The sequence below is a fragment of the Salmo salar genome, chromosome 10 (genome assembly GCF_965601325.2).
Source record: "Salmo salar chromosome 10, fSalSal1, whole genome shotgun sequence".
Lineage (NCBI taxonomy): Eukaryota > Metazoa > Chordata > Actinopteri > Salmoniformes > Salmonidae > Salmo > Salmo salar.
The window spans coordinates 40896370-40909890 of record NC_138300.1 but is presented as its reverse complement, the minus strand read 5'-3'; the positions used below and the strand labels follow the sequence as shown (position 1 = coordinate 40909890).

Here is a 13521-nt window from a genome sequence, read left to right as displayed (position 1 = left end):
CTTCTCAAAAAACCTACACTCGATCCCTCCGATGTCAACAACTACAGACCAGTATCCCTTCTTTCTTTTCTCTCCAAAACTCTTGAGCGTGCCGTCCTTGGCCAGCTCTCTTGCTATCTCTCTCAGAAAGACCTTCTTGATCCAAATCAGTCAGGTTTCAAGACTGGTCATTCAACTGAGACTGCTCTTCTCTGTGTCACGGAGGCTCTCCGCACTGCTAAAGCTAACTCTCTTTCCTCTGCTCTCATCCTTCCAGACATATCTGCTGCCTTTGATACTGTGAACCATCAGATCCTCCCCTCCACCCTCTCCGAGTTGGGCATCTCCGGCGCGGCTCACTCTTGGATTGCGTCCTACCTGACAGGTCGCTCCTACCAGGTGGCGTGGCGAGAATCTGTCTCCGCACCACGTGCTCTCACCACTGGTGTCCCCCAGGGCTCAGTTCTAGGCCCTCTCCTGTTCTCACTATACACCAAGTCACTTGGCTCTGTCATATCCTCACATGGTCTCTCCTATCATTGCTACGCAGACGACACACAATTAATCTTCTCCTTTCCCCCTTCTGATAACCAGGTGGCGAATCGCATCGCTGCATGTCTGGCAGACATATCAGTGTGGATGACGGATCACCACCTCAAGCTGAACCTCGGCAAGACGGAGCTGCTCTTCCTCCCGGGGAAGGACTGCCCGTTCCATGATCTCGCCATCACGGTTGACAACTCCATTGTGTCCTCCTCCCAGAGTGCTAAGAGCCTTGGCGTGACCCTGGACAACACCCTGTCGTTCTCCGCTAACATCAAAGCGGTGACCCGATCCTGTAGGTTCATGCTCTACAACATTCGCAGAGTACAACCCTGCCTCACACAGGAAGCGGCGTAGGTCCTAAGCCAGGCACTTGTCATCTCCCGTCTGGATTACTGCAACTCGCTGTTGGCTGGGCTCCCTGCCTGTGCCATTAAACCCCTACAACTCATCCAGAATGCCGCAGGCCGTCTGGTGTTCAATCTTCCCAAGTTCTCTCACGTCACCCCGCTCCTCCGCACACTCCACTGGCTTCCAGTTGAAGCTCGCATCTGCTACAAGACCATGGTGCTTGCCTACGGAGCTGTGAGGGGAACGGCACCTCCATACCTTCAGGCTCTGATCAGTCCCTACACCCAAACAAGGGCACTGCGTTCATCCACCTCTGGCCTGCTGGCCCCCCAACCTCTGCGGAAGCACAGTTCCCGCTCAGCCCAGTCAAAACTGTTCGCTGCTCTTGCACCCCAATGGTGGAACAAGCTCCCTCACGACGCCAGGACAGCGGAGTCAATCACCACCTTCCGGAGACACCTGAAACCCCACCTCTTTAAGGAATACCTGGGATAGGATAAAGTAATCCTTCTAATGGACCTTATACTGTATATCTACTATATCTCTACTGTATATCAACTCACTGTAAGCAGGTAGCTGGACCACCAGTTGGTCGTAGTAGGCCTGGGGTCCAGTGTACTGACTCGCTACTGTATATCTACTCACTGTAAGCAGGTAGCTGGACCACCAGTTGGTCGTAGTGAGCCTGGGCTCCAGTGTACTGGCTCTCGATGCTCCTCTTGTCCTCGTCCTTGAACATCTCAGAGCCATGGCAACAGTGTATGAACTCTGAGTAGTGGGTCTCCAGACCCTTCAGGATGCTGCGGTACTCCTCAGGACGCATATGGGACAGCTGAGAGGACACACACATATTAAGAAAAATTCAGACATTGTTTTTGTGTCCTCGTTTTAGTGAATGTAGTTTTTTGTAGTCAGGTCATTTGTAATCGTAGTAATAATGGACTCAGCTGCACCATAAAGTCAAACTGACATTTGAGTCAGTTGTGGACCTTGTAAGTGAAACTGTAGTGACATTGATGACGTGATATGGTTACGGTGGTGATAGGTTCTTACCATGGTGATGGTGAGGGAGTTGATGCGTGCGATGTCCTGGACACAGTACTGCCATGAGATGAGACTTTTGATGTTGATGTAGAGCTGGTTCCACACAGACAGGATGGCCTCATAGTACTGTTCATTCCTGATGGACCACACAACACGGACAAGGATTTAGTCTGTGTGTGCGTGCGTGCGTGCGTGCATACATGTACAGTACCAGTCAAAAGTTTGGACAGACCTAATCAGGGTTTTTCTTTATTTTTACTATTTTCAACAATGTAGAATAATAGTGAAGACATCAAAACTATGAAATAACACATATGGAATCATGTATTAACCAAAAGTGTTAAACAAATTATATATTTTAGATTCTTCAAAGTAGCCACCCTTTGCCTTGATGACAGCTTTGCACACTCTTGGCATTCTCTCAACCAGCTTCATGGGGTAGTCACCTGGAATGAAGTTAAGATGGCGCCGACAGTTATGGTCACCTCGCTTCGAGTCGTTAACCTCTCTAGGGTAGGGGGCAGTATTTTCACATCCGGATAAAAAACGTACCCAATTTAATCTGGTTATTACTACTGCCCAGAAACTAGAATATGCATATAATTGTTTTATTTGGATAGAAAACACCCTAAAGTTTCTAAAACTGTTTGAATGGTATCTGTGAGTATAACAGAACTCATATGGCAGGCAAAAACCTGAGAAGATTCTGTACAGGAAGTGCCCTCTCTGACCATTTCTTGGCCTTCTACACTCTCTTTATTGAAAACTGAGGATCTCTGCTGTAACGTGACACTTCCTACAGCTCCCATAGGCTCTCAGAGGGCGCCAGAATGTTGAATGATGACTTTGCAGCCCATGGCTGAAAAACAGTAGCGCATTTGGTAAGTGGTCGATCTGAGAACAATGAGACAGGCGCGCGCGTGCACGTGAAGAGGCCATTTTCAACTTTGAGTCTTTGAACGAAAACAGGGTTTCCCGGTCGGAATATTATTGCTTTTTTACGAGAAAAATCGCATAAAAAATTATTTTAAACAGAGGTTGACATGCTTCGAAGTACGGTAATGGAATATTTAGAAATGTTTTGTCACGATACGCGTCCGCGCGTCACCCTTCGGATAGTGTCTTGAACGCAAGAACAAAACAGAGGATATTTGAACATAACTATGGATTATTTTGAACCAAAACAACATTTGTGGATGAAGTAGAAGTCCTGGGAGTGCATTCTGACGAAGAACAGCAAAGGTAATCACATTTTTCTTATAGTAAATCTGAGTTTGGTGAGTGCCAAACTTGGTGGGTGTCAAAATAGCTAGCCCGTGATGGCGAGCTATCTACTCAGAATATTGCAAAATGTGCTTTTGCCGAAAAGCTATTTTAAAATCGGACACCGCGATTGCATAAAGGAGTTCTGTATCTATAATTCTTTAAATAATTGTTATGTTTTTTGTGAACGTTTATCGTGAGTAATTTTGTAAATTCACCGGAAGTTTGCGGTGGGTATGCTCGTTCTGAACGTCACATGCTAATGTAAAAAACTGGTTTTTGATATAAATATGAACTTGATTGAACAAAACATGCATGTATTGTATAACATAATGTCCTAGGATTGTCATCTGATGAAGATCATCAAAGGTTAGTGCTGCATTTAGCTGTGGTTTTGGTTTTTGTGACATTATATGCTAGCTTGAAAAATGGGTGTCTGATTATTTCTGGCTGGGTACTCTGCTGACATAATCTAATGTTTTGCTTTCGTTGTAAAGCCTTTTTGAAATCGGACAGTGTGGTTAGATTAACGAGAGTCTTGTCTTTAAAATGGTGTAAAATAGTCATATGTTTGACAAATTGAAGTAATAGCATTTCTAAGGTATTTGAATATTGCGCCACGGGATTCCACTGGCTGTTGAGTAGGTGGGACAATTTCGTCCCACATACCCTAGAGAGGTTAAACTATGCAGTATTTCATTTTTTATGTATTATTTCTTACATTGTTACCCCAGGAAATCTTAAGTCTTATTACATACAGCCGGGAAGAACTATTGGATATAAGAGCAACGTCAGCTTACCAACATTACAACCAGGAATACAACTTTCCCAAAGCGGATCCTCTGTTTGGACCACCACCCAGGACAATGGATCTAATCCCAGAAGCCGACCCAAGACAACAGCGCCGCAGAAAGGGTTGACGGAGCGGCCTCCTGGTCAGGCTCCATAGAAGTGCATATCGCTCACCACTCCCGAGTATACTCCTCGCCAATGTCCAGTCTCTTGACAGCAAGGTAGACAATATTCAAGCAAGAGTTGCCTTCCAGAGAGACAAAGATTGTAACATTCTCTGTTTCATGGAAACATGGTTGTCTTGGGATATGTTGTCAGAATCGGTTCAGCCACCGGGCTTCTCTATGCATCGCGCTGACAGAGATAAACACCTCTCTGGGAAGAGGAAGGTCGGGGGTGTATACGTCATGATTAACGACTCATGGTGTAATCATAACAACATACAGGAACTCAAGACCTTCTGCTCACCCGACCTAGAATTCCTCACAATCAAATGCTGGCCATATTACCTTCCAAGAGAATTCTCGTCAGTATTCATCACAGCTGTGTACATTCCCCCTCAAGCAGACACCAAGATGGCCCTCAAGTAACTTCACTGTACTCTATGTTAACCATATATCCAGAGGCTGCATTTATTGTAGCTGGGGAATTTAACAAAGCAAATTTGAGAACAAGGCTACCTAAATTCTATCAGCATATTGATTGCACTACGCGCGGGGGTAGTACACTCGACCACAGCTACTCTAACTTCCACGATGCATACAAAGACCTCCCCCGCCCTCCCTTCGGCAAATCCGACCACAACGCCATCTTGCTCCTACCGTCTTATAGGCAGAAACTCAAACAGGATGTACCAGTGACTAGAACCATTCAACACTGGTCTGACCGATCAGAATCCACGTTTCAAGATTGTTTTGATCACACAGACTGGGATATGTTCCGGTCAGCCTCAGAGAATAACATTGACCAGACTCTGAGTGAATTTATAAGGAAGTGAATTGGAGATGTTGTACACACCGTGACTATTAAAACCTACCCTAACCAGAAACCATGGATGGATGGCGGCATTCGCGTGAAACTGAAAACACGAACCACCGCATTTAATCATGGAAAGTAGTCTGGGAATATGGCTGAATATAAACAGTGTAGTTATCCCCTCCACAAAGCAATCAAACAATTGAAATGCCGGTACAGGGACAAAGTGGAGTCGCAATTCAACAGCTCAGACACAAGATGTACGTGGCAGGGTCTACAGGAAATCACGGACTGCAAAAAGAAAATCAGCCACGTCACAGACACCGACGTCACGCTTCCAGACAAACTAAACACCTTCTTTGCCCGCTTTGAGGATAATACAGTGCTACCGTCATGACCCACTAACAAGAACTGCGCCCCCCCCCCTCCTTCTCCATGGCCGATGTGAGCAAACATTTAAACGTGTTAACCCTCGCAAGGATCCACCAGACGGCATCCCTAGCCGCATCCTCAGAGCATGCGCAGACCAGCTGGCTGGTGTGTTTACGGAAATATTCAATCGCTCCCTATCCCAGTCTGCTGTCCCCACATGCTTCAAGATGGCCACCATTGTTCCTTCACCCAAGAAGGCAAAGTTAACTGAACTAAATGACTACCACCCCGTAGCACTCACTTCTGTCATCATGAAGTGCTTTGAGAGACTACGTCAAGGATCATATCACCTCCACCTTACTGACCACCCTAGACCCACTTCAATTTTCTTACCGCCCTAACAGGTCCACAGATGATGCAATCACCATCAAATTGCCTTAACCCATCTGGACAAGAGGAATACCTATGTAAGAATGCTGTTCATTAACTACAGCTCAGCATTCAACACTATAGTACCCTCCAAGCTCATCATCAAGCTGGAGGCCCTGGGCCTCAACCCTGCCCTGTGTAATTGGGTCCTGGACTTTCTGACGGGCCGCCCCAGGTGGTGAAGGTAGGAAACAACATCTCCACCTTGCTGACCCTCAACACTGGGGCCCCACAAGGGTGTGTGCTCAGCCCCCTCCTGTACTCCCTGTTCACCCACGACTTCGTCACCATACACGCCTCAAACTCAATCATCACAGACAACACAACAGTAGTGGGCTTGATTACCAACAACGACGAGACAGCCTACAGGGAGGAGGTGAGGGCACTCGGAGTGTGATGTCAGGAAAACAACCTCTCACTCAATGTCAACAAAACAAAGGAGATTATCGTGGACTTCAGGAAACAGCAGAGGGAGCAAGTTTTAAAGTTCCTCAGCGTACACGTCAATGACAAACTGAAATGGTCCACCCACAGACAGTGTGGTGAAGAAGGTGCAACAGAGCATAATTTGGCTTGTCACCCAAAACCCTGACTAACTTTTACAGATCCACAATCAAGAGCATCCTGTCGGGCTGTATCACAGCCTGGTACGGCAACTGCTCCGCCCTCAACCGCAAAGCTTTCCAGAGGGTGGTGCGATCTGCACAACGCATCACCGGGGGCAAACTACCTGACACCTACAACACCCGATGTCACAGGAAGGCAAAAAAAGATAAAAGACAACAACCACCCGAGCCACTGTCTGTTCACATCGCTACCATCCAGAAGCGAGGTCAGTACAGGTGCATCAAAGCTGGGACTGAGTGACTGAAGAACAGCTTCTATCTCAAGGCCATCAGACTACTAAACAGCAATCACTAACTCAGAGAGGCTGCTGCTTACATGGAGACCCAATCACTGGCCACTTTAACAAATGGATCACTAGTTACTTTAAAAAACGCCACTTTAAATAATGCCACTTTAACAATGTTTACATATCTTACATTACTCATATCATATGTATACACTGTATTTTATACCATCTATTGCACCTTGTCTATGCTGCTCGGCCATCGCTCATCCATATATTTATATGTACTGTGGCGTACAGCAGGTCAGCCAACGGGGAGACTCGTCGAGGCCTGGTGACAGACGGTGTATACATCACGAGGCGATGGCTCCATCTGCTGGACGTGCCAGGTCTCGATGGGTTCTCTGGCCAGGACTAATTGGGGCTGATTGGGAGTTGGTGAGTAATCAAGGGCTGATTGCTCACCAGCTGTGCAAGGCCCATAAAGCTGCCAGAAGGGCAGCGCACAGGGAGAGTGGGGGAAGAAAGGACTCCTGTATAGTTGGGGACGGTTACAGAGGTAACAGGAGTGAGTGTAGTTTTGATCCCGACAGGATACAGCAAGACCCGGCGCCCAGAAGACGGTATCCCAGAGAGGGTCTCAGGGGGGAGACCTATCCTTTTAGATGTATTATTTAAATAAACACCCTTGAAACCGAGCTAATCCTACTCTGTCAGTGACTGATCTGTATAAACGTCTTGACCAAACCCCCTGGTCTGCCACAGTACATATTCTCATTCCCCTTTTAGATTTGTATGTATTAGGTAGTTGTTGGGGAATTGTTACATATTACTGCACTGTCGGAACCAGAAGCACGAGCATTTTGCTACACTCGCATTAACATCTGCTAACCTTGTATGTGACAAATACAATTTTGATTTGAATGCATTTCAATTAAGAGGTGTGCCTTGTTAAGTACATTTGTGGAATTTTTGACTGGTACTGTGTGTGTATGCGAGTGTTCTTACTTGTTGGCCAGGTTGATGCCCAGGGAATTGGGTGGTGGCACCAGCAGACAGACAGAAGGCACCAGCATGTCCAGTCCTCCTGGTCCTGTTACCTGCCACTTACTACGCTGGGAGTTGTCTTTCAGGATGCCCTCGTTGCCCTTCAGAATTACCTTCTGTAGAGCACAATACATACAATGTTAGGCAAGAATGTGTACAAGAGAAGAGGAGACCCTTATTTGTGACCTAAATAATAAAAAATTGCCCTATTTCTACTTTCTTGCCTAGCTAAAATATAATCCTTGATTAATTCTCAGCTAAGATCTTTATGATATTTCAAATGTATTCTAAATGTACATCTGTTGGGTTTTACACCAGGTCATAGCACTATCTCTGCTGCAACCCTAGTTATAAATGATGTGGTTAACTGTATGGATAAACGGCAACATTGTGCTGCCCTCTTCATTGACCTTTCAAAGGCTTTCAATACTGTTGATCACTCACCTCTAATTCAGAGGCGTTCCTCAATTGGCCTAGACCAGGCTGCATGTAACTAGTTGAAAAATGACTTGACAGATAAAACTGTATCTACTGATGGTGTTGAATCAGGTTTCCTGGATATTACGAAAGGTATCCCGCAGGGGTCAATTCTGGGTCCTGTACTTTTTACATTAACAATCTCAACTTGTCTGTAAAAAATTGTAACCGGCACTTGTATGCCGATGATACTATTGTGTAGGCTATTGTCCCCACGGTTGACCAGGCTCTATCTGAAGAAAGTCTGCATTCATTGTATTACAGAAACACTTTATTGACCTGAAATTAGTATTGAATGCCGGTAAAACTTAGGTATATGTCGTTCTCTAGCGCGCATAAAAGTAAAGCTGATGATTTACGCACATGTATTTTGGATGGTGTGCATATTGATTGTGTCCCTGCTTACAAATATCTGGGCATCTTGATAAATGAAAAGCTGTCTTTTACAAAGCATAATGATGAGTAATTTTAAAAAATGGGCTTCTTCTACAGAAATAGGTCCTGCCTCTCGCTAAATAGTAGAAAGCAGATTATTCAGTCAACGTTTCTGTCGGTCCTAGACTATGGCGACATCATCTATATGAACGCAAATGCCACCTCATTAAAGCCGTTAGATGCAGTTTATCATAGCGCACTGCGCTTATTACGGGTGACAATTTTAGTACTCATCACTGCATTCTCTACCAGAAAGTTGGTTGGCCCTCTTCGATGTCTTGTAGGTTGATACATTGCTATGTTTTCATTTATAAAGCCCTTTTACAAAAAGTCCCACTGTACCTAACATCATAACTAAACTTTAGACATATGAGTTACCACACCCAGTCTCAGGAATGGTTAACTCTGGGAATTCCTTTGGTCTCTACTGAGTTAACTAAAAGCTGATTTACCTTTCTTGCACCTTATTGGTGGAACAATCTTCAAAATGTTCTTACATTTTATGTTTTGGTGCCTCTAGGACAATTCAGTAGGCTGATTTAGGACCTTATTACTGACGAATGCGCTTGTTTTTAATGACCATGTTGTTCTTTCTGCTTGCATTTTCTATTTATATTGATGTGTGTATTTTCTGTAATTTATGTAATTCAGGGCTCATCTGTAAATGACCTTGGTCTCAGTATGACTCCATGATAAAATAAAGGTTAAATAAATACATCTCTGACCTGGTCCTGTTTGAAGTCACACAGGGCCTGTACCATAACAGGACTGCTGCTCTTCTCTTCCTCAGGGTTACGTGGCCTCAGCCTCACGATGCTTTTGGACATGTTGACCAGGTGCTGCACCTGCCTCTTATTCTCCAAGATCCACTCTTTCTCCATCTGTTGGACACAGAGGTTAGGGGTCAGAGGTTAATATCCATTTCAGAGGACAAGGGAGCAATTGAACTTTGGTATCTTCACAAATCACTGCCTATTCCCTATGTAGTGCACAGTTTTTTTCCATTGGAGTGACTACAGTCAAACGCAGTGCACTATATTGGGAATTTGTTGTTTGAGATATAGCCTTGAACTGTCACGCACTGATCTGTTTCACCTGTCCTTGTGATTGTCTCCACCTCCTCCGTTTGTCGCTTATTTTCCGCAGTGTATTTATCCCTGTGTTTCCTGTCTCTCTGTGCCAGTTTGTCTAGTATGTTTCCAAGTCAACCAGAGTTTTTCCCATTCTCCTGCTTTTTGCATTCTCCTTTTTCTAGTCCTCCCGGTTTTGAACCCTGCCTGTTTCTGGACACTGTACCCGCCTGCCTGACTATTCTGCCTGCCTTGACCACGAGCCTGTCTGCCGCTTTGTACCTCCTGGACTCGGATCTGTTTCTAACTTTTTTGCCTGTCCACGACCATTCTCTTGCCTACCCCTTTGGATTAATAAACATTGTAAAACTCCAACCATCTGCCTCCTGTATCTGCATTTGGGTCTCAACTTGTGCCTTGGTGAACAGCATCCATGGTGCTGATATACATGTCTTACCTCCAGGCTGTTGAGTAGTTCCAGCAGGTTTTCCAGAGGTGTGTTCCTGTCGCTGGTGAACTTCCTACGGATGTTCTCATGCTCCTTCTGCAGCTTGCTGTACGTCTCATTGGCCTCCTTGAAGAACTGGCTGTATGCAGCATTCTCCTTCAGGTGGACATGAATACACTTGGTGATCTGGAGGAGCCAGCTCCACTGGGTCTGCAGAGTGTCCATGTAGGCCTGGAAGAAATAAAAACAGTAGGATAGAGGGGTTAAATGATGAATGAATCAAGATAACCATCACAAATGACACTGAACCAAAATATATTCCCATCATGTAAAGTGTTGGTGTAATGTGTCATGAGCTGAAATAAAAGATCCCAGAAATTTCCCATATGCACAAAAAAGCTTATTTCTCTCATTTTGTGCAGAAATGTGTTTACATCCCTGTTAGTTAGCATCTCCCCTTCACCGAGATAATCCATGCACCTGAAAGGTGTGGCATATCAAGAAGCTGATTAAGCAGCATGATCGTTACACAGGTGCACCTTGTGCTGGGGACAATAAAAGGCCACTCTAAAATGTGCAGTTTTGTCACATATAATGCCACAGATGGTGGCAGTGTAGCCTAGTGGTTAGAGCCTTGGACTAGTAACCGAAAGGTTGCAAGATCAAATCCCCGAGCTGACAAGGTACAAATCTGTCGTTCTGCCCCTGAACAAGGCAGTTAACCCACTGTTCCTAGGCCGTCATTGAAAATAAGAATTTGTTCTTAATTGACTTGCCTAGTTAAATAAAGGTAAATACATTTGTGGGAGGGTGCAATTGGCATGCTGACTGCAGGAATGTCCACCAGAGCTGTTGCCAGAGAACGGAATGTTAATTTCTCTACCATAAGCAGCCTCCAACGTTGTTTTACAGAATTTGGCAGTACGTCCAACCGGCCTCAAAACCACAAGTAACCACGCCAGCCCAGGACCTCCACATCTGGCTTCTTCACCTGAGGGATCATCTGAGACCAGCCACTCGGACAGCTGATGAAACTGTGGGTTTGCACAACCGAAGAATTTCTGCACAAACTGTCAGAAACCGTCTCAGGGAAGCTCATCTGCATGCTCGTCGTCCACACCAGGGTCTTAACCTGACTGCAGTTCGGCGTCGTAACCGACTTCAGTGGCAAATTCTCACCTTCGATGGCCACTGGCATGCTGGAGAAGTGTGCTCTTCACAGATGAATCCTGGTTTCAACTGTACCGGGCAGATGGCAAGCAGTTGGTTGATGTCAACGTTGAGAACAGAGTGCCCCATGGTAGCGGTGGGGTTATGGTATGGGCAGGCATAAACTATGGACAATGAACACAATTGCATTCTATTGATGGCAATTTGAATGCACAGAGATACCGTGACGAGATCCTGAGGCCCATTGTCGTGCCATTCATCCACCGCCATCACTTCATGTTGCAGCATGATGATGCACGGCCCCATGTCGAAAGATCTGTACACAATTACTGAAAGCTGAAAATGTCCCAGTTCTTCCATGGCCTGCATACTCACCAGATATATCTCCCATTGAGCATGTTTAGGATGCTCTGGATCGACGTGTATGATAGCGTGTTCCAGTTCCTGCCAATATCCAGCAACTTCACAGAGCCATTGAAGAGGAGTGGGACAACATTCCACAGGCCACAATCAACAGCCTGATCAATTCTATGTGAAGCCAATGTATTGCACTGCATGAGGCAAGTGGTGGTCACACCAAATACTGACTGGTTTTATGATCCACGTCCCTACCTTTATATTAAGGTATCTGTGACCAACATGTGCATATCTGTATTCCCAGTCATGTGAAATCCATAGATTAGGGCCTAATAAATGTATTTCAATTGACTGATTTCCTTATATGAACTATTACTAAGTAAAATCTTAGAAAGAGTTTTATGTTGCGTTTAAAATTGTGTTCAGTGTATATAGCTACAGTAGATATTGCTAGATATCATGGGCCACAGGAAGAGGAGATGTTGCGACTGTAACAGCTAATAATCAAATAGATATTCTTCTCACCTCGATCTTGTCAGAGGCAGGGTGATGATTCTTCAGAAGGCTGTCCACTTTCAACTTCAGTTTATTCAGGTCTTTCTCCTTCTCCTCCAGGGTACTCATCAGTTTCTGTCAGAGAACAACAACACAGTTAGGGCAGAACTGGAGAGACAGAAACAGTGTTAGGACCTGGGGACCCATTGGGACTGTAAGAATGATCTGTGGTTTCATTGCACAACTCCCAGTGGTTTGGCATTATAGTTCTCTAGGGAACAGCATGCAAAACAGATGAACAAGACATAATGACATGCAGATACACAATAAACTAGATGAGTCAGTCACGGGACTAGAGATTACCAAACATTACCAATCATCAGGAATGATTGGTAACAATCAGGAATTATTACAGCTAGTATGCACCGCAAATGGCACCCTATTCCCTACATTGACCAGAGTCCTGGTGAAAAGTAGTGCACTAAATAGGTAATTGGGTGCCATTTGGTACCAGACATCCTATATGGCCTCTATGGGAATAATCAAATAGCCTTTCCCCCCTCCCACTGTGACACTTCCCCTCTGACCCTTGACCTTTAACCCTTGACCCAGTCCTTACCGAGTAGCTCTCCTGCTTCTTGGGAATGTAGAGGTCGATGTTTTTCTCCCCCCAGTCGAACACCAGCTCCTCCTCCTCTCTCTCATTCACCCACATGATTTCTCTGCTGATCTCCTCAATGATTTGCTGCAGCTCTCTCAGCTGGTTGCTACGGCCATGAGACATTTTCTGACACACAAAACATGGTGAGACATCTATAGTTAGGTACAATCAATAAAGTTAAACATCCATTGTTACCAGTGGTGTAGTGCTATTCTTGGGGGCTTTGCGGTGGCCACTCTGGTTTGGGTGTCCTCAGCAGAACGGTGTTGCCATAACCAAGTGGTCACATATCATTCTGGGTTCCACTGCGCACGAGGGGGATCCATGGAGTTTTATGAACATCAAGGCAGACACACGTTCTGATTAACCTAAGTGGTCAAACCTCCGACGGGCCTTAGCGGTACACACGTAACTTATAGTTCTGCATCATTCTCTCCACTGCCAGAGAGAAGTCAGGGAAGAAACCACCATCTACCTCTAGGCTGCTATACATCGTTTTTCATGGAATGTTATTGGTATATATTTGAATGAATTTTCCCAAAAGTTTTACCAGCTCAGTGCATTCTCAAATGTAAAACAGTTAATGAACGCCGCTCCTCCACGTTCTGGCAGCACTACACCTCTGGTTGTGACATGACTAACTGACAGACAGATGGACAACAACATGTTAAATACAACACAAACATACAGAGAGATAAGATATGGTACAACAACCATAATATAAAGTAATGCAGGGTGTGAGAGAGTTTTCCCCAGAGCCCTC

At 45.2% G+C, this 13521-nt stretch overlaps 1 protein-coding gene across 3 annotated transcripts in view; it reads right to left on the bottom strand.

The window, feature by feature from the left end:
* Positions 1 to 13521, bottom strand: part of LOC106560365 (desmoplakin-B) — a 43169-nt gene that overhangs the window by 21719 nt on the left and 7929 nt on the right. For all 3 annotated transcript variants that reach the window (XM_014123215.3, XM_014123216.3, XM_014123217.2), the window contains exons 7-13: positions 12717 to 12884; positions 12128 to 12232; positions 10085 to 10306; positions 9283 to 9438; positions 7607 to 7761; positions 1927 to 2053; positions 1519 to 1705 (exon numbers count right to left, since the gene is read on the bottom strand). In XM_014123215.3, coding sequence (XP_013978690.3) covers positions 1519 to 1705; positions 1927 to 2053; positions 7607 to 7761; positions 9283 to 9438; positions 10085 to 10306; positions 12128 to 12232; positions 12717 to 12884 — 1120 coding nt within the window. The remainder of the gene's footprint in view (positions 1 to 1518; positions 1706 to 1926; positions 2054 to 7606; positions 7762 to 9282; positions 9439 to 10084; positions 10307 to 12127; positions 12233 to 12716; positions 12885 to 13521) is intronic.